General features: G+C 48.7%; 2 protein-coding genes and 1 pseudogene across 9 annotated transcripts; 2 read left to right on the top strand and 1 right to left on the bottom strand.

Moving 5' to 3' along the window:
* Positions 1-2,608: 2,608 nt before the first annotated feature.
* LOC143680126 (actin-histidine N-methyltransferase pseudogene) lies at positions 2,609-4,516 on the bottom strand (annotated as a pseudogene).
* Positions 4,517-5,887: 1,371 nt separating this feature from the next.
* On the top strand, positions 5,888-18,195 carry TARS2 (threonyl-tRNA synthetase 2, mitochondrial). 3 transcript variants are annotated; one of them, XM_077156133.1, is made up of 18 exons: positions 5,890-6,045; positions 6,316-6,512; positions 6,825-6,948; positions 7,829-7,953; positions 9,779-9,896; positions 10,015-10,079; positions 10,344-10,422; positions 11,617-11,763; positions 11,957-12,055; positions 12,351-12,568; positions 13,055-13,217; positions 13,440-13,577; positions 13,762-13,839; positions 15,457-15,557; positions 15,744-15,845; positions 15,995-16,067; positions 16,794-16,908; positions 17,819-18,195. In XM_077156133.1, the coding sequence occupies exons 1-18, from the start codon at positions 5,956-5,958 to the stop codon at positions 17,965-17,967; spliced, it is 2,181 nt and encodes a 726-aa protein (XP_077012248.1). In that variant the 5' UTR covers positions 5,890-5,955; the 3' UTR covers positions 17,968-18,195. The 3 variants fall into 3 exon arrangements, 2 of the variants coding, with proteins under 2 accessions (XP_077012248.1, XP_077012247.1); XM_077156132.1 differs by having other exon boundaries at positions 5,890-6,054; XR_013173956.1 differs by lacking the exons at positions 16,794-16,908; positions 17,819-18,195 and having other exon boundaries at positions 5,888-6,054; positions 15,748-15,845.
* Positions 18,196-18,617: 422 nt separating this feature from the next.
* On the top strand, positions 18,618-24,102 carry ECM1 (extracellular matrix protein 1). Of its 6 annotated transcripts, none has more exons than XM_077156135.1 (10): positions 18,618-18,847; positions 20,001-20,063; positions 20,143-20,223; positions 20,382-20,462; positions 20,560-20,637; positions 21,301-21,623; positions 21,864-22,238; positions 22,724-22,944; positions 23,115-23,202; positions 23,621-24,102. In XM_077156135.1, the coding sequence occupies exons 1-10, from the start codon at positions 18,778-18,780 to the stop codon at positions 23,849-23,851; spliced, it is 1,611 nt and encodes a 536-aa protein (XP_077012250.1). In that variant the 5' UTR covers positions 18,618-18,777; the 3' UTR covers positions 23,852-24,102. The 6 variants fall into 6 exon arrangements, with proteins under 6 accessions (XP_077012250.1, XP_077012249.1, XP_077012253.1 ...); XM_077156134.1 differs by having other exon boundaries at positions 20,557-20,637; XM_077156138.1 differs by lacking the exon at positions 20,143-20,223.
* The last annotated feature ends 293 nt before the right edge of the window (positions 24,103-24,395 follow it).

The following is a 24,395-nucleotide window of genomic DNA, read 5'->3' as shown; positions in this document are numbered from 1 at the left end:
TGCTGAGTAATAACTCATTGAGGCTGCACAGACAAGACAGAGGGGGACACCCTTAAGGGAGACGTTGGTTCTTAAGTAAACATCCTGCTCTCCCTCTTCCCTCACCAACTCCCCCACCCCATGTAGAAGTAAAGAGAAATAGACTTTAAAGGAAAGGAGCAAAAGCAATGTAAAACGAACTGTAAATACCAAAGTGACTTATAACACTGGGAGAAAAAGAGAAACCTTTTATGCTTAGATACAAATGTGAAGGGAAAGGGAAAAGAAGGCTGAAATCTGTTTAGGAATTAATACTGCAGCTACTTATGGTTCCATTTTTTGTGTTTTCCCCCCTATCCTTTTCCATTGTTTTCAACCTGGCAAGAGTGAAAAGGTGAGAAAACAGGTGCAGTGCAGGGTTAGCCAGCTCTTTGTGCTGCCAATAGAGAAAAGAAAAACAGATTGCAGTTTTATGTGTTTGACTCAAAGGGGTGTTGGCTAAACCAGTCCACCCTGGATCTGTTTGGGTAACAAAGTGGATGTTCCAGCAACTTTTATTTCCTCATCCCCTTGTGTCCCCTTATCTTTGAGATAATACCCTTGAGAACTTTGTTCCATGATTGGTGGGAAAGAAAGGAGATGAGAGGACTTAACAACGTCCTGCATTTTTGATGGGTGGTGTCTGGTTCCTTTTCTTTCCCCCTCCCCTGGCTAGGAGTCCTTTGCACCTATGGGAGGTGGTACTTACAGTCCAAATCTTCTAAGTAGCCAATCTATTGCCAAAGACAATAGAGATTAAGGAAGTTTTTGAAATCTTGATTATTCAGCAGTGGGCCTTAGTTGTATATTGCCTTCTAGAGATGTAATTAGGATCTTTTTAGGGTACTTTGCTTTTTCCTTTGTTCTTTAACAATCAAATGGAGCCTAAATTGACATCCCTCCATTGGCCCCTAGGTTTGGGAGATTGGTTTGTGTTTTTTCCTTTGCCTTTACTTGACAAATTACGGGTGAGGGTGAGGATTAAGATCTGTTTCTTCTTTTCTCTGTAATAGTGACAGACTGCAGAGATGTCTTGGGGAAGGGAATCTTAGTCTGAGATTTGAGGTGAGTCCAAGGCCTTGTTTTCTAAGCTGAAGTTCAATTTATCCTTATGCCCCTGGCAGGAACTTCCCCCGCTATTCATTCAGTAAACTTGGCCGGATTTTCCCTCCCATTATGGCATCTTCAAGCAAAGTTCAAGTAAAAGTTTGGCCCCAAACTAGATCTACTTATGTTACTAGGGAAAAAAATTTATAAACCTAACCTCTGTACCACCTGTTGTACCTTTAGCCACTTACTACTCTGGGCCTCAAGAGTATTTGGTGGCTATAACATAAAACTTTCCTTATATCTTTTACCTTTTAAAATGTCTTTTTGCCTCCAAAATCTTTTCTACTTCCTTAGTACAGAGAAATGGGAGAAAATTTACTTCCAAAAGCTAAAGATTTAGAGGTATGCTGATCCTGATGACAAGTGGAAAAGTACTATACCTTCAGTTAAGAATATCCTTATAAAAAGCTATAAACGCTTACCAAGGCTTTAACCAACTTGGGATGTCTATTTTAAAAGTGAAGCAAAACTCCGAATTTGCCAAAACGTGACTAAGGGTCTAAGACACACCTTTAGTGAGGAGCTTCTTTCCCTGAGACTTCTTGAGGTCTTCAAACATTTTTTCCTGCACTTATTTTTCCTCAGCCTTCATCTGGTAGAGAAAAGTTGGTAAGGCACCTCTTTTCTTGGCTTCTTATTGGACTTATCTCTCTATTCTGTATTTAAGGCCTTTTTAGTTTCGAAGTCTTCTAGTAGTGTACTGTGGAGAGGAAAAGGAAATCATGCTACCAAACATGATGCCTTATGATTAATCTGGCCTTTGAGAGGCAGCATGGCTTTGGATTCAGGCCCACCGGGGCTTGAGTTCTGTGAGATTCCGTTTCCAGGTTTTAAAGGAAACATAAGAAAAGTTACTATTTGTCAGGGTTGTTCTAGGAATCAAGCGAAATAGTGAAGGCATAGCACTTGGCATGTGGTAGGTGCACAGGATGAAGGGTTAAAGTTTTAAAGATACACATATCCCTGGTAGAGTACTGGGTTAAATTCCCTGAGGCTGAGGCATGTACTAGTCACAAGTCAGAAGTTCTAGAAGAAGCAGTGATTAATGAATTGGCCTTAGCCAGCTTGCTCTTGCTTGCTTGCTTGCTACAGGGGGAGGGCTGAAATACATTCCTTCCTCCACTGCAACACAAGTTACATAGGTGATGATACAGTAGTTATTGATTGGAATTCCTACAGTGCCCAGTTCAGTGCCTTGCACACAATAAGTAGTAAGTAAATATTTGAGAGATGACTGCAGAAGCTGCCATCTTGGTGTAGCCTAGTTGTTATTCCACCATCCCTCTACTATCCTAAAAAGGGTGAAGGGAGAATCATGTAATTTATGAAAAAGTTTGTACCTCAGTGTCTGTATCCTTAGGAGCTTCAAGTCAATGCAGTGATTAGTATATCCTTTTTTTTTTTTAACTTACATCATTTTTATATGAAGCAGCAAAAACTTATCTTCCTCTCTGCAGAAAGAAAAATGTTAACAAGGAAACAGTGAGGTAGATGAACTGTTCATAAACTGCTAAACTGAATTTCCCAACAGATCAGGCTTCATCTCAGAGCTACTCCTTAAATTGATCAATGCTGTCTGAAGGCAATTCTTTGGCATCTCCGATTGCTCTTTTGCTTTCTTCCTGTTTTAAATTTTCTTTTTCTGACCTGGTCCCGTTGGGGATAGAGCGTTCGCCATATATGAGCCCGTTTTCTGTGGCCTTGGCCTGGAGTGCCAAGGCCTTCTGCATGCCTACCTCCTTCTCCAGGTTTCTCGGGACAAGGGGAGCCTCGAGTCCACCACATGGCTCTCCAACAGCCCAAGCTTCCTCTCCTCGTATGTGGGAAGTGGGGACTTTTCCTCCATCTGTTTGCACAAGTATTCCCAGTTGACACTGCATTCTTAACTGCTTTTTCCAAAATCTCTTTTTCACCTGAGTGCAGTTTGATGGCCATGGCTGGCACATGGAACGGTCATGATTTTTTCAAGAAGGATTTATCTTCCTCAATTGTCGTTTTATATGTTTTCAAAAGAAGCGATGCTCTATCTTCAAGAAATATCCAAAGTCTGACTTCATTGTCCCAGCTAACCGGAAGTTCAGAGTTATCCGAAGTGAAGTTTCTATCGATAGCATTTTCTCCTAGCAAATGTTTTTTCAATTCCTCTTCGGTCATGCAGAAGACTCAGAAAAATTCAGGAGTTGGGCAGAGATGGGTGGCTCCATAAAATGCAATGCAAAGACACTGAAAGTTGGGATGCCTTCGCAAGCCAAGACCTCAGTTTTCACTGCATAGAGCCTGTCACTTTTACTCACTCCAAGCTTTATTTTCACTCTGTCGTGTGAATTATTGTCAAAGAAAAAAAATACTGTGGATCAGAAACTCTGCATTTGACCGAGTGCCATAAACATGTGAATCTGCTCCCCAACCCTAAAGTCTTGCACAGTTGCACACTCACAGCTGTCATTCTCCAGGCTGCAGCCACTGGTGGCCAGTCCCTTGGTGGCTTACACATGTCCCATAAAGGAATCAACGTCAGGCCACCCAGGAAGCGTCCTCCGTGGAGATTTGGTTTTGTCACATCGTAACAGAGCAGACCCACCTGTAGTCCTCCCAAGTGAAAGAATCCTTCAAGAGCAGTTTGCTGGTATGAGGGTGGGTCTGGATAACTTTATAGAAATAGGTATGCTGTCGAGCTGTGTTTTTATATTGGCTGAAGAGGTCACGTATAGCTTGTGTTGACTGAAGATATCAATCTTCATCATCTTCCAAGTGGAGAGGAATCGTAGTCACTGGGGACGGTGGGAATGTAGGGTTGCCAGGAAGAAGTAGGACTATCTCACTCCCACAGCAGATGGAAGACCAGAGAGATACTTCCCATGGCTGGAAGCATTTGGTCTTGAGAATTGGTCTTGAGAATATAAGGGCCCCAAAACTGAATTTTTAGCAGATCCAGCAGTCATTAGTAATTTTCATGGAACCCCGAAAAATAATTCTTGATTATTTTGCATTGATATCTCTTGTTGCTCTCAAACCAAAGCCCTCTTCTTTGAAGTTAACCATTTCAAAACCCTCAACAGAAGCTCCATTTTCAGAGGCCCATTTCATCAGATCAGGACAATAATCTTCTCTTTTTCCATCAAAAGTAACAGAGAGACCTTTTTGCTTTTTTCGTACTTTCTCAACCAGGGCCTGGCTCTGCATGTTCTCTTCCCAGTCTTTTCCAGGGTCAGGTGGGATGCTGCCTCCCCGGGGCTGGGCCCACTAGCCACTCAACCAAGCCCCAAGCAGCGGCCCCTGATTAGTATATTCCTGATTCAATGATTATTGAGCACCTACCATTGTGTTGCCTGCAATGTAACAGTTCTCAGCACCTTTGGTGCAGAACCATGGGAAAACTTCCACCCATCTTCTCACTTTTCTGAATGCCATTTAAAAATCCTCACTACCTTCTGCCCACCACATAACACAAGTCATCTTCCTTTCCCACAGTCAGTCTTGTTTCTTTCTGTTTGTATTCCAGGATGTCTAACGTACCAGAAGATGGAGCCAAGATCAACCGGTATCTGTGACTGATCAACTGCTGCTGCCCTCCCCAGACAGAACCTCTGGCCTCTGTGGAAACACAGATTAAGCAGCTTTCTCTGACAGCTCTTCCTTCACCACTTTTTATCCCATCACCACTGAAACTTGAAAACCAACTATAACCGTCCCCACCCCCAGGTGAGGGGACCAGTAGGGATTGCTGAGAACCTCACAGCTGCCCCCAAGTTTATTTCTCCTCTTCTTCTTATGAGCTTTATCTACTACAAATTTGACTATGTTTCAGTTTTTACTGTGTAAAATTAATAAAATATACCTGGTCTTTTGTCCTAGATATAGCAGGGAGAGGGAAGAGGGGATAAATGAAGTTGAGAGCTAGGATAGGAATGAGACACAAAGGGCTTAGGGAGGGAATAGAGAGCTAAAATTCTAGAGTGAATCGCCTCTATCTCTGAGGTGGTGGGGGAGTGAAGTGGAGTACATTCTATTACCAGGGAAAGCATGGTAATATCAGAAGCCAATATCAGCACTTACTGTTTAACCTTAAATCACTTACCTCTTTTAACCTTAAATCCTGATATGTGAAAATTTTAAAGGTCTCCGGGGTTCCTCTTAAACACCTAGTCTATGAAGAGACTCTCAGAAGTGCCCTCTGCAGGTTGGCTTTGCTCTAGGTTCCAAAGCTGTTACCTTCATCTATTCTAGTCGCTTTTTGTTGTGGTCCATTACCAAATGCCATGCACTGTACTAGACAGCCACGTAAAGTTAACCTCAACAACTGGGAATGATAGATGCTACTATTAGCCCCATTTTTGTAGACGAGAAAATTGAGGCTTATAAAAATTAAATTAAAATTACATAGTTAATGGACTACCCAGGACCTCTGGGTCCAAAGCCCATGACCATTACTGCTTTCCACCTGCCAGTAAAGCTCATGTAAAAGAAAATTTACGGTTACAAGGAAATTACCAGCTACCCTTCCCATTCTGTTTTCCTCCCATTCTCCCCTTTAAGAGATTTCTTGCTTTCCGTCTAGAAAGGGTCGCTGGCTACCACACGCCGCTTTGGAGTTCCGCGGAACCCCGCAGGCCTCCCGGGCGCCAGCGTGTGTAACAGCTCAGGTCTTCCGGGTAGCCGGAACCCGCGCGCAGCTGCTCGTGTTGTGCAGGGGAATACCTCTTCAAAGTTCCTGGGGGTGGTGCTACACGGGAGTGGCAGCTTCGATAGCCAATAGACGGGGATACTATTGGGCCAGAAGCCAATGAGAAATCTGGTTAAGGAGAAACGGCGATACTGCTTTGGGGAATGTGGGCACGACTCCGAAGAAAGATGCTGCTGTACCGGACGTGGCGGGGGCACCGGCTCCCAGGGTTACAGGCCTGCGGACTGCACGTGGTGCGTGAGGTACCCAAAAGGTCCGGACCGCACTGACACAGGCCCCCGAAACCCAGGGTCAACTCGCCTGACGCCGCCTCTGTCCCCTGTGCTCCCGCACGGCCCTCTGCTTCCAGAGTTGGTGGGGAACAGCGCTCCTTCGGGCCCCGGCGTTGGTTCTGCGTCCCGAGTGCCCTTAAAGACTAGGACCAAGGCCACCTGAATGTTCCCATTTCCCACCCTTCCCTTTTCAAAAAAGAATGTTCCTTTCTAACGTATCTTTCTCTCCAGGCAGCTGTGCCAACGCCTCCACGCTGGTTGGCAGAGCGGCTTAGCCTTTTTGAGGAGCTGTGGGCTACTCAGGAAAAGAGGTCAGCAAGCCTGGCACAGAATGAATGCCGAACTATTAAAATTTCGCTTCCTGGAGGCCAGAAAGTGGATGCTGTGGCATGGAACACAACCCCTTACCAAGTAGCACAGCGCATCAGGTATCAGGCTCATCTACTTCCCGGGATCATTCTCGTGCCCCTTTACTTACTCTGGAGTTAAGCAGGGAAAGAAAATTCTGTCTCCTTGTTTCTATTCCATCCGCATCAAGATAGCATGTTCTGGGGATTTGTTTTACTTGATAGTTTCAGGGTCTCTGCTCATCTTCTGTTATCAGTCAGGGATAAATGACAGAGTCTATTGCTCCAGGAACTCATTTTCCTTTTGCAAATTTGGAGTTGTTGACAGATTAGTCCCTCTCCTCCTCTGTATCCCTGTCTTTTTTCCATCATTCCTAAACCCCATCCCTGAAGTTCAACACTGGCAGATACTGCAGTGGCTGCTCAAGTGAACGGAGACCCTTATGATCTGGATCGGCCTTTGGAGACAGATTCTGACCTCAGATTTCTGACATTTGATTCCCCTGAAGGGAAAGCGGTAAGTGTCTTCCTTGCCTGAAATTCAGTAGTTACTACACTAAGACATATACAATCAGGGGATCATTTATTTCCTTTCCTTGGTTTCACCAATTGCAGTTGGGAAAGAGATCTGCCACAGACTGAGTCTTGTGTTTGTGTTTGTCTTGATTGGTCCTGGCTAAGCTAGAAATGTATGACAAAAGTTTTAAATTAGACAGCCTGGTTCTGTTATGCAGACATCATTGTGCTGCTGAAGGGAAGAGATAATTAGTTGAGAAACAGAAGTACACCAATTTAGCCTCGTCATCTCTTGAGCACTTTCAGTGCAAGTCATCCGTAGTGTATGTTTATTCCTAACATGGCTTCCTCAACTGAGCACACAGCCTGTTCATCCCCACTTTGTCCTCTTCATGGAAGCTCGGATAACACAGGCTTCATCTGTTAGAATTCACATGACTTGGAGATCAGTTGTCTTATATGGATACAGATGACCAAAGCCCTGGGAATGGATGCATCACACTGGGATAGGAAAAAATAAGGTCATAAAAGGGTAGTTTAGTCTGAAGCCACAAAAGGAGGTGTTATAGGAGCAGCAAAAGAAAACAGATCAGCTTTCTTTCTCTCTGCTCCAGGATCAGGAAGCACTGGGGACTTAGGGGTGGGGCTGGGAGTTAACTTTCTCCTCCGCACTGAAAGAAGGAATACTGGTCTTCTGCTTTCTTTTCTGTTCAGCCTGTTGTTTTTTTACTTTATACTTTTTGTCTCCCCCACAATCTAGATTTTTCATTCTGTCGTTTTTATTCCAAGCAGGGCCATACTAACTTTCCCACCAGCTTCTCTGAGGAGAGGATCAGAGAGAGAAGGCTGTGAACTCATGAATGCCTTTCTTTTGAACCCAGGTGTTCTGGCACTCTAGCACCCATGTCTTAGGGGCAGCAGCTGAACAGCTTCTAGGTGCTCTTCTGTGTCGAGGTCCAAGTACAAACTGTGGCTTCTACCATGATTTCTTCCTGGGAAGGGAACGGTGAGTAGTGCAGGGAAGAAAGATGGCGCTAGAGTGGTTTCTAATGCCCTTTCTGGGGCCTTGGGCAAATTCATTTGGAAAAGAAAGCTGGGAGATAGTTCACGCATCTCATGGTACCCTTCCTAGAACCAGAAACATAAGTGGGTGTTATGTTGTACTCCCAGGCTTGAGGGGAGATGCCCTATGACCTTCCTCCCTGCCCCCAACTGTCACTTTCTTATGAGAGGCATATTGAATTAGGGGTGGGGCTCTGCAGCCAGACCACTTGCATTTCAATCCTTATTCCACCACCTACTGTCTGTGTAATTTTATGCAAGGTACTTAACCTCCATGCTTTACTTTTGTCATCTGTAAAAATAGTAGTACCTTCCCATGTTTTTTTCCTAGGTTGCCATAACAAATTTGACTGCTTAAAACAAAAGAAATTAATTCTCTCCAAGTTCTGGAGGCCAGAAGTCCATAAACGGGGGGTGGGGGGGGGGGTCTTCAGAGGGGTCAGTTCCTTTTCTATCTCTTATAAAGATGCTCATCGTCTAATTTAGGGCCCACCCTAATCCAGGATGATCTCATCTTGAAATCTTCCTTAAGTACCTCTGCAGAGGCCTTTATTCCAAATAAAGGCCCATTCTGAGGTTCTCAAATTAGTTAATTCATATAGAGTGTTTGGTCAGAGTAGAAACTCCGTCAATATTTTATCTTTAATGTCATCATTATTACTATAATTCTTTAGCAGATCTCCACTGTGTACAAGTACTGCCTTCTCTGCTACTATGTATCCCTTGTCTTCTGTCTAACCCTGCTTAAAACTTACCTTTTCAGGTGGGCTGTGGTGGCTCAGCAGGCAGTGTTCTCACCTGCCATGCCAGAGACCTGGGTTCGGTTCCCGCTGCCTGCCCAAGCAAAAAAAAAACAAATTACTTTCTCTACTTTTTATGAACTCTTCAAAATTTGCTTCATTCTCTCATTACTATTGCTGTAATTTTTTGTCTAAGATTGCCTGCACTCAACCTTTTATCCTCTAAACTTTTTATTTTGAAATAATTTCAAACATACCATTTATATTATTGCAAAATAATATAGACCCCATTCAAAGAATTCTAACATATCTCTCTCTCCTTCTAGAAACCCATATTCTCTAGTTTTAACATTTTGCCATGCCATTCCTATCTATCCATGTATCAATCCATCATCTGTTTATCTAATTTTCTGAACATTTGAGAGGAGGCTGCACATATACTTCTTGAAAACATACTTCCACATGTATTTCCCAGTAAGAAGAATATTCATTTATGTAATTTTACCGAAGTGCAGTTATCAAGTTCAAGAAACTTAACATTGATATAAAGCGTACATTCTGTATTCCTGTTTGTTCATCTATCCCAGTAACATCCTTTTGAGCCTTTTCTCCTCCATTCTGGGATCCCATCCAGTATCACATATCGCATTTAAATGTCATTGTCTCTTTAGTTGCTCTTTCTTTTTTTCAGTTGTGGAAACATATATGTAACATAACTCTCTGCATTGCTTTTTTTTTTAACATGGGCACGCACCAGGAATTGAACCCAGGTCTCTGGCATGGCAGGTGAGAACTCTGCCTGCTGAGCCACCGTGGCCTACCCTCCATTTTTAATTTCATTCATAGAGTTTTTTCTCTTCCTGTATAACCTGTACCTGATTTCCTATTTCTGTTTTCTCTGAGTTTGTTTGTCTTTGCCAGTAATTCTAAATGTTCCTGGACAGCAGGACTTCACTCCCCAAGCCACAGGTGTGTCACCCAGATGTTGCTTCTTAAAGAATGCAAACCAACCAACTCTTCTCTTCCCAGGACAGTCCGGAGCTCAGAGTTGCCCATTTTGGAGCAGATTTGCCAGGAACTTGCAGCTGCTGCTCAACCCTTCCGACGATTAGAGGCTTCCCGGGAAGAACTTCGGCAGCTCTTCAAGGTGTGGTAGAGACGCACACCTTGCGTTTTAAGAGGAAGATCCAGAGGCATGAGGGAAGGATTAGCTCTTTCTCAGGATATAAAAACTTGTCTTCACTCATCCATTCTGCCTTCTCCAGGATAACCCATTTAAACTTCGCCTGATCGAGGAGAAAGTTACAGGTCCAACAGCAACAGTATATGGGTGAGAGTTGTCAAGATTGGAGGAAACAGGGAGAGGTGGGAAAACACCAAAGAAGGCCAAAAATGGCATAAGAGAGAGGATAGAAGGTAATTTGTGTTGCTTCAGAGAAAGAAATGGGAACAGGAGTTGATTTTTATCTCTTATTGCCTTATGTAAAACAGCTCATCTTTACTTATTCTTTGTTTGTTAAAGGCCATGAAAGGGAAAAAACTAGAAACTCAGAAACATTTTGGAAGCCACAAAGTGGGTCATTCTTTCTCCCAGGTGTGGCACATTGGTTGATCTTTGCCGTGGTCCCCACCTTCGACATACTGGACAGATTGGAGGAGTAAAGCTGCTAACGGTCAGTTGTGAGAGCAGGGTTTTGCTGAGACTCCTGCTTTCATTGGTGTGAGTCAGGAAATAAGGAGGTGATGCTTTCTCTCAGCCCCTTTTTTATTCTGGTAAAGAAGTGGGGGGTGGCGGTGGGGGTTAGAGAAAGATACTCAGTTCCTGGCTTCTAGAAACTCCTGGTCTGGACACCCTGCCAGGACCCAGAAGCCAATTCAAATTCCATAGTGAGAAGTGAGTGCTAAGGAAGGTGGAGAAAGAGGTCCTGTGCAGGCTGCACAGGGCCACTTGGCGAAGGCTTCTGTAGAGAGAGAGATGTGGTCCGCCAGGATGGGTGAAGACCATTTGACAGGCACAGAAAATACCCTAAATCCAGAACATGCTTTTAATTAAAATACCGTTCTTGAACAAGGTGAGTTATCAGATGGGATGAGATCAAGGAGTGAGTGGAGAGGCAGATGTACAGGGGCACAGAGCCCCAGATTGAGAACCCAACATCTGCACTTAATCCTGGCTCTGCTGCTGAGGTACATGACCTTGGATATATCTCTTTACGCATTTCCCCCATCTGTGAAATAAGGTTATTTATTCCCATCCTACCAGCAAATCCACATTACAGAGATGCTGAAAACCAACTAACACATGAGAAAGTCTTTGAGGAAAAATTGAAAGTGCTGTGAAATACAGTCTGTTTCTTATCAGTATGCTTAAAGGAGTCTAAAAAAACAAGCAGAAGCGTTTGAATTTCATGTGGCCAGGAGTCGAATATGATGTGGGAGGTTGAGTTTTCCAGCGGCTGTATGGGAAGTTGATAATGGGGTGGATAAACTGACATTTGATAAGAGCTTAGAGGTACTTGCTGAAGCAGCCATAGATGAGAAGAGAAATGAGCTCAGCACAGGGATATGGATAAGGCAGTGGTAGTGAGAATGGGGGAAAACGTGGCAGGTTAAATTTAGTTTGACCAGGACATATGAGGAATCAAGATTCAGGCCGAGGCTGTAAACATGGCAGGGGAGTGTCCAGAGGATAGAGGTGTCCATCCTGCTTTGGTGACGGTGAGGAAAGCAGTGGAGAGCAATGAGAGGGAGCCCTCGTTGGGCGACTGACAGTGGTGCTCTCATAGAGGGCGTCATGCAACCGTTGAAGGTGAGGAGAGACTTCCGTCTTACACCTCTTCCCTTTGATTCTCCATCTCTTCCCACAGAACTCGTCCTCCTTATGGAAGTCTGCAGGGGCTCCAGAGACAGTGCAGCGAGTATCAGGGATTTCCTTCCCCACGGTGGAGGGACTGAGGGCCTGGGAAGAGTGGCGGAAGGAAGCCGAGTTGCGCGACCACCGGCGCGTTGGAAAGGTACGAAGATTAGGAAATTACGAGGAACAATAAGGAGGCCTGAAGAGATGTGAAGAAAACTGATTATGATGAAGTTGGGAGCAGATTCTGTATCAAACAGACTGAGCTGCTCTGTCAATTGTTTCTTTTGGGTTCCAACATTCTCCCTCTCCCCACGTCCCCTGAAACTGACCACTGCTATTCCTGACTCCAGAAACAGGAGCTCTTCTTCTTCCATGAACTCAGCCCTGGCAGCTGCTTCTTCCTGCCCCGAGGGACAAGGGTGTATAATGCGCTGATTGCTTTTATCAGGGTAAGGGGGACCCAAGCCCTGGAGAAAGAAGGCTGGGGAGGGACTAGGGGCCCAGAAGAAGCCAAGTTTCTAGAGTTAAAAGAAGGGGATAGAAAGTATGAATATAGCTGATATAAAGAGCTGGTGACTTTTATCAAAGTGTTAGAAATGGGGGGGGGCAGGGAATGCAAATATGGTACAAGATAGTTTGTGTTTTTGATTCACGTGGCTTGAGGACCTCAGGCGAATAAACAGCTGCCACCCAGCCTCTTCTCCCCCTAGTCACTGTCCTTCCATGTTTGTACTCCTTCTGTAGGCCGAGTATGCCCGCCGTGGTTTCTCAGAAGTGAAAACGCCCACACTATTTTCTACAGAACTCTGGGAACAGTCAGGGCACTGGAAGCATTATAGGGAAGACATATTTGCCTTGAAACCTTCCGTCTCTGACAGGCCTACCAGCTGCCACAGTGACCACACTACCCACCATCCCACCAACACACTCGCCCTCAAGCCCATGAACTGCCCTGCACATTGGTGAGCCGCACGCCAGGGGGCCTGGGTGCTCCCAGAGCTAAGGCTAGACAAACTGAATGCTGAATATGAAGTAATAGAAGGATCTTGAGAAAGAGTATTAAGACACCTGATTTCAGTCTTGAATCTGTCTGCTGGCTAGCCATGTGAACTTGGGAAGATCACTGTATCTCTCTAGATACTAGTTTCCTTATTAGTAAAAGCAGGGATTTGAATTTGCTCTCTAAGGATCTTCTTTCAGCTTAGGGACTGTCACAAAATGGGCACAGTAAACGATGGCTGTCACTGTTCAAAGAAACTCACTTTTGAACCTGGCAGGGCCCAGACTATGATGAAGGGGATTGACAGGACTGAGTAGGAGGGCATGTCAAGGCTGGAGAGGGTATTAACTTATGGTACAAAGAACACAGGCAAAGAGATTGGGCTGAGGAGAAGTCTTTGGGGACTTAGGTCTACCTGTGGCCCTAACCCTTCCCCGCCCCTCCTCAGCCTGATATTTGCCCACCGGCCCAGATCCTGGCGAGAGCTGCCCCTGCGACTGGCAGACTTCGGGGTCCTGCACCGGGCTGAGGCCTCTGGTAGTCTGATGGGATTAACCCGGCTGCGATGTTTCCAGCAGGATGATGCTCACATCTTCTGTGCCCTGGATCAGGTGGCCCTTCCCTGCCTCCACAAAGCATTTTTAAACCACCTTCTGTTTTCTGTGTACCTCCAACATCCTTGACCTAGAGTTGCCCTCTTTACATACTACAGTTCAGCTCCATTCTATACCTGCATTTCCTCTGCTACCTTTCTATGCTGTTTCCCCCAGACCACCATCACCTGAGCTCTTCAGCTGGTTCACAGCTCACCTACTCTTGTTTCTTCCCCCCAGCTGGAAGCAGAGATCCGAGGCTGTCTTGATTTCCTCCACTCTGTCTATGCTGTCCTTGGCTTCTCCTTCCACCTGGTATTGTCCACCCAGCCGCCTGACTTCCTAGGAGAGCCTTGCCTTTGGGACCAGGCTGAGCAGGTGAGCAGGAGGTAGGGAAACAGAAGCAGATAAATCAGTCTCCATTGAAAGGGGAGGGGAGTTGGGAACCAGGTTTCTCAGACAGAGGTGTATATTGACGGGGTCGTTTTTTGGGTCCTGGAGAGTTATGCATTGCTCATAAAGTCTAAGATGATGTGTTCCTCTCTCTTCTTTCCCTCTGTAGGTCCTTCAGCAGGCCCTGGAAGAATTTGGTGAATCCTGGGACCTCAACCCTGGAAATGGTGCCTTTTATGGACCTAAGGTAAGCTGGAGATCCTTAGAGTTTTATTTATTCATTTTTCATTTTGTTTTATTAAATACTAAGTGGGTACAAAGGAATATTTTTTAATTTGTATAGGATATAAAGAGTCTGATGAGGGCTATAGGAAGGTAAATAGGCCATTTCAGCCTGGCAGAGTCAGTGCTGAGGTGCTAAGGGAGTACCTTACCCAGGGGCCAGGAAAGGCTTCCTGCAGGAATCTGTCCAGTCTGAAAGGTGAGTAACTTGACCAAAGAAGAAGTGAAAGAATTTAGGGGTAAGGGGGGCTGGGATAGGAGGAGTGGCAGAGAAGTAATGAGTGTCTGCTGGATTTAGGAAAGAGTCTGTTCTGTTGGGAGAGCCTATTTTTATAAAATGAAGTTGGGATATATGGGGTCGGGCCAGACAAGTGAGTGAATGGACAAAATTCCCTCAAGAATTTTGGCTCTGATAAAGGTAAAGCAGAATAGCTGAAGTGTCATGGGTGGTCAAAAGAGATTTTTATGGAGAGAAAGCCCTGTGAATGTTAAATCCTGTGACGGGGGGAGCCTGTTCGGGTAGGAGAGAAGTTGAAGTTGTAGGAGAAGGATGACAGTAGAGGGAAGTTCCTGGGGAGGTCTGAGGGGTGGATCGAGAGCCCACACAAAGGGACCACCTTTGGTATTTTGTCAGGGGCAGAAGGAGGGGCTGGGGTTGGATGCAAGGAAGTATAGTATGTAGGTGGGGTGATGGGACGTTGAGGCATTTTGCCACCTCATGAGATCAGTTATCTGAATTCTCATGAGATAAGAAGCAGGATCACTTCCTGCGATGAAAATGAGAGTTCCTACTCAAGGGGTGGAAGATATGAAGAGAGAGGCGAAAGCTTGAAAATCTCTCAGAAGAACAGGCAGAAAGCTGATCAGGGTAGCCAAAGGGTTGCTGGTAGCAGTGAGGGTCCAGTTGAGGTTCGAAGCGGTGATTTCCATAGTGCTGTCAACCTCTGTTTTTGTGGTTTGTGACATGTGGGCCAGCCCTGAGCAGTTCTGGTATTGGGCCTAGCTGGTCAGGGTCTAGGGCGGCCACAGGGTGGGGTTTTGCCGAGTGAGCGTGACAAGAAAACAGTGGTGCCAGAGAAGCAGGGAGCATGGTGACTGCTGCATGGGATAGAAACAGGAGGGTCCTGTGGATGGAAAGGAAAAAGGAGTGGAGGAACCTTTGGTGAGAACATAAGTCATGAGAATAAGTGTCAGACCTGAAAGGCTAAGAGGCGGTATTCCGAGCAGGGTGTTTGATGGACTGTTTCAGAGGTTCAGCCAGTCCAGGCACTGGCAGATTGAAGAGTGTAGTGTGATGTGGGTACAGGTCACTGAGATGAGGAGCCCCAGGAATTGAGAGGCCAGGGTGAGGATGGGTCATTCAGATGAAAGTATCTGTCCCCTAAAATGTCTTAGGACTTAAGTGGAGAGCCACTGCCTGAGCCCCCAGTGAGTGAAGTAGAGGGGTAGAGAGTGCTACAGCTGGGCGATAGGACTCTCAGAATAACCTGGCGCACAGGTGGGTTGAGGAATGAAGGACAGAACAGCTAGTGGAGGGTACTGGTTCTGGTTTCTCTCCTGCCCTCTCGTCTGTCTCTTCCAGATTGATGTGCACCTCCATGATGCCCTGGGCCGGCCCCATCAGTGTGGGACAATCCAGCTTGACTTTCAGCTGCCCCTGAGATTTGACCTCCAGTACAGGGGGTACTGAACCTTGCCCCATTCCTTTCTTCCTTTACAGCCCATGGAATAGGTGGGGAGCAACTCCCCCCTCTGCTTTTGACCCCAAACCAAATCCCTGCCATATCTGAGTATTTCTTGAAAACCAGAAGGTGACTTTGCTTATGCTATTTGTGCTGCCCCTTCATTCTACCCGTCCCTCTCCCCAAGGCAGATGGGGGCTCCGGAGCGGCCAGTCCTCATTCACCGAGCAGTGCTAGGTTCCGTGGAAAGGATGTTGGGAGTGCTGGCGGAAAGCTGTGGAGGAAAATGGTGAGCCCTCTGAACCAGGATTTCTGTTCTGGCCCTTAAGCCAGATAGTCCCTTCCCTAGATCCTGTCCCCTTCATACCCTTAAAGCTTCTGTTTTCTTCTCACATCAGCAGATGGATAATGTGTCCTCCTCTGTTCTCTCCCGACCAGGCCACTGTGGCTCTCCCCATTCCAAGTGGTAGTCATCCCTGTGGGGGCTGAGCAGGAGGGATATGCCAGAGAGGTGAGCCACAGGAGGGGCAGAATCAGGACTACCAGGGAGTCCAGTGCCCAGAGTGGGTAGGAAGTGGTGGCCCCAGATGGTAGGGAGGACATACCCTTGGAGCCATGAGACTGGGCTTGAATGGCAGCTCTCCAGTATGCTGGAGATTCTACTTGTCAGAAATGGGAAGGGGCCTGCCTTGTGGGGATATGTGAAAATCAAATAATAACAGATATTAAAAGGTGCCAATAGAGTAGGTTACACAAAATTGGGCTTGGTAAGGCGGTGCAACGGTGGCTCAGTGGCTCAAGTGGCAGAATTCTCACCTGCCATGCCAGAGACCCGAGTTCGATTCCTGGACGCTGCCCATTCAAAAAAAAAAACAAAAAACAAAGTGTGCTTGGTAAATGTTGGTTTTGTTTTTCTTTTCTAGAGAGAATTGGGGTTGTACAGTACTAGACCTGAGCAGCTGATTGGGTAGAGTGGTGGCTAGAAGCAGGCAAAATCCAGGGAATGAATTACTGGGTAGAGGTTCATCCCCAGTAGGAGGCAGACAAAAAAGTTTCAGGAGTTGGGGTGAAGAGGAGGCCTCAGTGAGGAGATGAGATGAGGAAAGACTGTTGGTGGGAACTGGAGAGCATTTGGGCAGGGAACGGGTGGTGGGACTTGGGGAAGACTGACATCAGACTGTTGTAGCTCCTCAATCTTCCATTAAAGTATGTGACTGTCACCAAACCTCTGTTGCAGGCACAGCAGAGCCTCCAGGCTGCAGGACTGGTTGGTGACCTGGATGCTGACTGTGGACTGACCCTCAGCCGCAGAATTCGCCGGGCCCAGCTTGCCCACTACAATTTTCAGTTTGGTAAGTGAACAGGTCAGCGTAGGACCTCAGAGCCCTAAGCTCTCCTACCTGCTCTCTGCAGTTTTCTTTCCTATTGAGTTTGGTTATCTGCCTATTTGAATTGGGGCTCAGTATTTGAGCTGGGACCAGAAGGAAGCACGATTCAGGGCATCTGACTCATTTGGGCACCAAGTTCCTTTACCACCTGACAGCCAGCTCTGACCCTCAGCACAGTTTCCCTCTTATTCACCTTCACCCTAGCCCTGAGTGTCTCTTAAGCCAGTTAACCAAGGAAGCATCAGAGAGAAAGGGACAGGAAGGGTTAATAGGTGTTAATTAATTAGCTTTGTTTCTCCTGGACCTAGATGGAGTTGGCCCTAAGGGATGAGGAGAAGGATCTTAGGGAGAGAGGTCTAGCCCTACCTTGCTTCTGCTTTTTGTTCATTTTCCAGGGCTCAGAGATCTCTCTTGAAGACAAAGGACAGAAACTCCTCATCCCGTTTACCTGATTCTCTGGTTTTACACACCCCACCTGCCTTGCAGCACGTAGAGCAGGCTGCCCCATAATCCCGTGATCCTCCACCTGCCTGTTCCAACCCTGCGTCTTCCCCTCCCTCGTACATCCTTCCTTCACCTCTGTCCCGACCCCCAGTCACACACACTGTTTCTCTCTGACTTGTTCTTGATCTGTTTGTCTTTCTCTGGCTGACTCTGGGCTCCTGACCGGAAGTGCTAAGGCATGTAGAGGAATGGCTGGGATATTTCCTTCTCTCTTCAGGATGAGGGACAGCTAAATACATCCTTTCTTTGAACACTGTCTGGGCCCTGTTCCCACCCTTCCTAGAGATTTAGGCCTTTTAAATTTCTCGTAGCAAATATCTCATGTGGATAAATTTGCCCTGAGATTCTCAAACTTCCCTTCTTCTTGCAGTGGTTGGCCAGAAAGAGCAAAGTATGAGAACAGTGAATATCCGGACTCGAGATAATCGTCAGATTGGGGAGCGGGACTTAACTGAGGCTGTGGGACGGCTGCTGGAGCTGCAAGACACCAGGGTCCCAAATGCTGAAGAGATGTTCTGAGCCTGTGTACAGGGATGGGGCAGAGACCTCTAGGAGCCACCGGCCTCCCTTCACACACAGGACCCAGCCTGAAGGACAGAGCCTGAGGAGCCCCAGAACCCCTGTGGCGGCGTGTATCTCTGCTGTCTCCTGAAGACACTTGGTTTGGGGACCCTACAGAGGGAGGGAAGCTGTAGCTGTTTGGATGTAAGGAGAGTGTAACTGAAAATAATAAACTTGAAGCTGTTGGGTGTGTGTCTTCATCTCTGACTCCTGAGAGGGGGTTTAAAGGGAGTTGGGCTTTGTCTCCTTCTATCCCAGGGAATTAGGGAAATTCAAAAGGGACAGCCAAGCCCCGCAGTGGTAAGGGGCTCACTGGGATAGCTGCCTGGTTCCCACTAAAAACTCCTGCCATGTTTCCTCAACCCGGATTCAGTAGGTTGTCAAATCCCTTTTCCACAGAATAACAGCACATAGAGAAATTGAGTCCCCAAATAAGGTCTCAAATATTGTGTTCCATGATTCTGAGAATCAGTTACTCTTGGGCCCAGAAGAATGGTCCCTTCCCATCACCGCCATTCTTCTCGCTCCTCTGAGAAGACTCAGGGCGAGTCTGGGAGGAGCTGCTGCCAGAGGAGGAGCAACGGACTGAGTCATGGCAGGAAGCTGAGAAGGGCGGGAGGCATGAGCAGCCAGCCATATAAAAGGAAGGAAAGGCCCTGAAGTTCACAACAGCCACGGGAGAAGCAGGCTTCTAGTGCCCAGCCCTGCACATCCAGATCTGCCTGAGGACCCACCTCCCAGGTGCCGGCAGCCAGTACCTGCCCCAGGATGGGGACTGTGTCCAGGGCAGCTTTGGTCTTGGCTTATTTGGCCACCGCTGCTGCAGCCTCAGAGGGAGGTGAGTGGAGCAGGGCTAGGGTCCAAGATAGGCTGGGCATGGGGTGTGGGTCCAGGAGCCCTAGACGGCACATCATGAGCAAGGCCATTGTCCACTCGGCCTCCCTTTTCTTTCTGAGCAGAACCAAGGTAGGCCTGGGGCACTGGAGCTGACAAGGGAGCGGGGAGCAGGGGCAGGGAAGGAGCCAGGGGTTCCTGAAGATTGCTGCCAAGAAACAGAATTTGAGTCATGTAGGCAACTCTTGACAGAATGGGTGGGTTCACAGGATAAGGGATCCCTCCTTCTGAGCGGGCATATGGGGTGGGGGGGTTGTTAGGCAGAGGAAGGCGGGGGAATGGGCCCAAGGCTGCTCAGAACCGGTTTGCTGAGTGACACCTGCCTGGCTGGGGGAGGAGTTGAGGGGTGTCCATCAGCAGGGAGCCAGGTGAGTCTCCAGACCCCTCTACCACACACTGTTCATCTGCCCAAGCCAAACGGAACTCCTGAGGCCAACCCTGGACAGTGTCTGTAGATCTAGTCGGTATCTCTTTAGGATTTTGTAAGACTCTCACTGTCCCTCCTGAATTTCTAGTATTTTGTGCCTGCAGATGAGATACAAGTGACTCCTTGCCCTGGGGCTGTGGTGTGCCTTGTTCAGTCCCCAGGCACCAGCCAAAGGCTGGGTCTGAGCTGAGATTAACTGTAGGTGTAGGTGAGGCACTGGCACTTCAGGATGGGCCCCTCCAAGGCCTGAAGGTGCTTGAAGGACCTGGAGTGTGCGGGTGGCAGGTGAAGCTCAGGGTCCAGGCTCTCCATCTGAAAGCTAGAGAATCCCCACAGCAGAGAGGCCGTGCAAGGAAGAGCCCAGAAGCCTGAGGAAAAGACCCCAACAGAAGCGATTCGGGCCTCTCCTCCCCAGCCCCGCATATCATGTTCCCTTTAGACTGAACTCTCGAGACCCCAGCTTTGAACCAGGGTAGGGGGGACTATCAGAGCGAGCACAGGCTTTCCCGAATCCAGTCAGTCACAGCTGGGTGTGTCTGGGAGGTGGCTTAGGGGACACAGGGCAGGGGTAGTACCAAGGGCTTCTAGTGCCTGGATCACCTTTCCCTGCAGGCTCAGGGCCAGGGCGGGGCCCCTCAAAGCCCCTCTGATTTGTCCCTCCTCCTTCCAGGCCCTCAGGCTCTAGGGCAGAAAGAACTGAAGTCAGAATACCTCACCCAGCACCCTCAAGAAGGTAAGAATTTGGGGAGCAGCATGGGTTAGGGATTTAGAAGGAAACCGTGAGCTCAGACTATCTCCTCCGTTGCCTCTAGATGGCTATGCAGCCCCCTCTCCCCCACCCCTAACCCGAGCCCTCCCCATGGATCACCCTGACTTTGAGGGACAGAGTAAAGGTAAGGCCCCACCCCGCACCCTTCTCAGTTCCTTCTCCAGGTTTCTAATCTCCTTTAAGTCCTGGTCTTCACATGGGGAGGAGGGAAGAAGCCCCTGCTCTCCTTTGCTTGCCGGCTAGGAGAAGGGGTGGACTGCTCACCCGCTCCTCCTCCTGCAGTGCAGCCCCTTCCCTTCAAGGAAGCCACCCTTGTTCAGGAGAAAGAGCTGCCGCCTCCCCTCCTCCCTGTTGAAAAAAAAGGTGAGCGCTTGCCCCTCCCTAGCCCCTTCCCCAGTAAGGACCCTCCTGACACTGAGCCTTGCTCCCTCCTCTGTGCCCTGGCCTCTTCTTACAGCAGCTCCCCCCTACCCCGATGAAGACAACCCCTTCCAAGAAGAGCTGCCTCCTCCCCAGCTCCCTATTGAACAGAAAGAAGGTGAGTGGCCCCCTCCCCTCTTTACCCACTCACCTGCCCCATGGCCTGATGGACACGGGCCTTGCAGCAGGAGAAATGGTGGCCGCTGCACTGACTAGCTGCCTCACATCAGGCAAAGTTACCTCTCCAAGCCTTAGTTTCTTGATCTGTGAAATTGTGGAAATAATAACTATTTTATGAATTTGTGAGATTAAAGTACATAAAAACAGCACTTCTTTTCACTTGCTTCTCTCTTGAGCTCCTCAGTATGAATGGAAATGAGTTAGGCACCCATCCCAGCGCAGTGTGGGGGCAGGCTACGGCCTGTGCTTGCCCATCTCCTTCCCCAGCAGACCCCCCTCTCCCACATCAGGAGGACATGCTCTTCCCATCTAAGAGACAGCGTGAGGGACAGCCTCGGCCTGTCCATGTCTCTAGGAAGCTTTAGATCTCAGCACCCTGGAGAGAGGAGCAAGAAACTTGAATCTTGGGATACAGCACAAGAAGTTCTCTTTCCCTTTCAGTTCATCATTCTTAAAGAGCCACAAATCAATTTCTTACTCTTTTCCCCTATAGCCTCCCGAGCCTTTCTCCTCAACCCCAACTTCTTTCAAACTTCCCAGCTCATCCGGCCATTGTCCATTCCTCCACATGTTACCCCTTTCACTGTTTTCCCCATTCCAGAAAAGCCAGCTCCCTTCATAGGCCGGAACCACCCCGAGCCTGGGTCCCAGGACCCAGCCCAGCACTGCCAGAAGGGCCGGCGCCGCGGGGGCTGGGGCCACCGGCTGGACGGCTTCCCCCCGGGGCGGCCTTCTCCAGACAATCTGAACCAGATCTGCCTGCCTGACCGCCAGCATGTGGTGTACGGACCCTGGAACCTACCCCAAACTGGTTATTCCCACCTCAGTCGCCAGGGTGAGACCCTCAATTTGCTGGAGACTGGATATTCCCGCTGCTGCCGCTGCCGCAGCCACACAAACCGCCTGGACTGTGCAAAACTTGTGGTAAGGGTTGGGTGTCCTCCAGACACACATGTTTCCAGAGGCTTCAGCCTGGGTCAGAGGATAGGCTTGGGTGTGGAGGAACCAGCAGTGCCATCCTTGGGCCCCTGAGCATGCCGGGAGAGTGCAGGGCGGGCCTCTGCTTCTTTGTTGTCTACCTGCCCAGGTCCTTTTCTAGAATCTGGGAGGAAGACAGGAAGGTGGATAATGGGCTGTTGGGCTGACCCATCCCTCTTGCTCTAGTGGGAGGACGCAATGACCCGGTTTTGTGAGGCCGAATTCTCGGTCAAGACCCGAGCCCACTGGTGCTGCAGACAGCAGGGGGAGGCTCGATTCTCCTGCTTCCAGGAGGCAGCTCCCCAGCCTCACTACCAGCTCCGGGCCTGCCCCAGCCACCAGCCTGGCATTTCCTCGGGCCCCGAGCTGCCCTTTCCCCCTGGGATGCCCACACTGGACAATGTCAAGAACATCTGCCACCTGAGACGCTTCCGCTCTGTGCCACGCAACCTCCCAGCTATGGACCCCATCCAAAGGCAGCTGCGAGCTCTGACCCAGCTGGAGGGGGAATTCCAGCACTGCTGCCACCAAGGGCACAACCACACTTGTACAAGGAAGGCCGTAAGTGGGCATCCCAGCACCCCAAGAGCCTGTATGCCTGCCCGTCCATCTTCAACTCCTGATCTCACCAGCCCAACCATCCGCGTACCTCCCCGCTGTGAGCTCGTGCACCCATTCGTCTGCTCGTGACTGCCCAGCCAGCCACTGCGTTCATCACCTGAGTCTGTTCGTCTCGAGCCTTCATCCCGTACTCCTGGCCTCACCCACCCATGACCCCGTGACCCTGCACATGCACCTGTCATCCATCCACCATCTGCCATGCCAGCTCGTCTCCTCCCGTGGCCACCTCTAACCCGCATCCCTGCTTCTGTCCTTCCACCTTCCTGACCCCACGTGTCTGACCTGCCTCTTGCCCTCTCCTCCCAGCACCTGAGGTGGGGGCTGCTCATCTCAGAGCGTGGTGTTCTAATGAAAACAGCAGCAGAGAGTCGGGAGAGAAGGGCTCTAGTGTCCAGTCTTCTGACTTCCCTCTCTCTGGCCCACAGTGGGAGGACACTCTGGATAGCTACTGTGACCGGGAACAGGCCGTAAAGACCCACCAGCACGTGTGTTGCCACTACCCCCCCAGCCCTGCACGTGATGAGTGCTTTGCACATCGGGCTCCCTATCCCAACTACGACCACGACATCTTGACTCTGGACCTCAGCTGGGTCACCCCTAACCTCATGGGCCATCTCTGTGGAAATGGGAGATTCCTCACCAAGCAGTGAGTCTTGCCCAGTTTTTCCCCCAATTCTCTTTCCCACTCAGAAACCTCTCTTATGGGACAGCCTCTAGGGGACCCCTGGGAAGAGCAAAATCATGGGCACCCAGCACCACTCTGATGCCTGGGAATGCCCAAAGACCTTGACCTCTTCCCCTTTCCCACCAACGCAGTAAACAGATTTACGGGTTGATCCAGAACATGACTGCCCGCTGCTGTGAACTGCCCTTTCCAGAGCAGGCCTGCTGTGCGGAAGAGGAGGTGAGTGTGTGGGGAGGGAAAGACGCAGGGGAGGGGAGGGGAGAGCAGACAATTGCAGGCTACCCTTCTCTTTAGCACCTGAACCAGCCCACAGAAGTTGAGGATTGGTGGGGAGAACTTCCTTCTTGGTTCCAGAAACCTTCATTCCTGCCCTGGCCTGCTCCCCACTCCTAAGTTTCCTATGTCTTCTCTGGGCTTCAAGCTTCTGGCACTTTTTGATGTGTACATCTGTCAGTCACAAGGAAGCCAGCCATTCAAACAGGCAGATTTGTACCCTCTTTGGCCCCCACGAAGGGCCCCCAGGGTGAGGAGTAGAAGTTGAGGAAAGGGAGAGACTTCTGGCACCCAGGTATTCACAGCTGACCTCTGATTAGCCCTTCCTCCATGGTCTCTGCTTTACTCTGCTTTTCCTACCTAGAAATCAGCCTTCATCGATGACCTGTGTGGCCCCCGACGTAACTTCTGGCGAGACTCTGCCCTTTGCTGTGACCTGAATTCTGGGGATGAACAGACCAACTGCTTTAACAACAATTATTTGAGGAGTGTGGCTCTGGTGGCTGGAGATACAGGGGATCCCAAGGGCCAGGGGGAACAGGGCCCAACTTGGGGAGCAAATAGCAGCTCCACCCCAGAGCTCAAGGAAGAATGAGTCATCCTGGAGCCTTGGAGGATCAGTTGAAGGGAACCCAACCCTCCTTGAACACTCATTATAGCAAACACCTCTTGGATTTGGCATCCTCTTTGTCTGTAACACTGCACACACAAACTTACCCTCCTAAACTACTTGGATTTTCTTCAGTCACTGGTCCCTGAGGCCAGCTACCCTGCCCCCACAGATGGAGCAGAAGATGTTCCACAGGCTATGTGATGGCACCAAAACTAAACTATAATTTCACTATCTGTCATCTTGAATTTGTTCAAATATTTAAGGAGTCCTCTATCAGGATTCAGAGCTGAAAGAGTTATGGTCCATGTCTTTGGATCATAAAACGGTCCATGTCTTTGGTAAGCCCACAAAAATGCCACAGCCCAGCCTGACACCTTTTCAGTCTTCACTTTTGAGCCAAGTCCATTGTTAAGCCTGTCTGTGCCGCACTGCAGACCCTGGGGGTACACATCTGAAAAGCACTCAGCCTCTGGCTTAGTCCAGAGTGAAGTGTAGGGCGGCCAGGGTGCAGATGTGCTCAGAGCAC

Source organism: Tamandua tetradactyla, chromosome 4 (assembly GCF_023851605.1).
Source record: "Tamandua tetradactyla isolate mTamTet1 chromosome 4, mTamTet1.pri, whole genome shotgun sequence".
In the NCBI taxonomy this organism is placed as follows: Eukaryota; Metazoa; Chordata; class Mammalia; order Pilosa; family Myrmecophagidae; genus Tamandua; species Tamandua tetradactyla.
This window is presented reverse-complemented; position numbering and strand designations above follow the sequence as displayed.

Coding starts and splice junctions, on each gene's coding strand:
- TARS2 (XM_077156132.1), top strand. CDS start 5,956: ATGTGGGCACGACTCCGAAGAAAGATGCTGCTGTACCGGACGTGGCGG. Junction 7,954..9,778: donor TTCTTCCTGGGAAGGGAACG/GTGAGTAGTGCA, acceptor TTCTCTTCCCAG/GACAGTCCGGAGCTCAGAGT. Junction 16,068..16,793: donor AGGAGGGATATGCCAGAGAG/GTGAGCCACAGG, acceptor CCTCTGTTGCAG/GCACAGCAGAGCCTCCAGGC.
- ECM1 (XM_077156134.1), top strand. CDS start 18,778: ATGGGGACTGTGTCCAGGGCAGCTTTGGTCTTGGCTTATTTGGCCACC. Junction 20,638..21,300: donor CCCTATTGAACAGAAAGAAG/GTGAGTGGCCCC, acceptor TCCCCATTCCAG/AAAAGCCAGCTCCCTTCATA. Junction 22,239..22,723: donor ACACTTGTACAAGGAAGGCC/GTAAGTGGGCAT, acceptor TCTGGCCCACAG/TGGGAGGACACTCTGGATAG.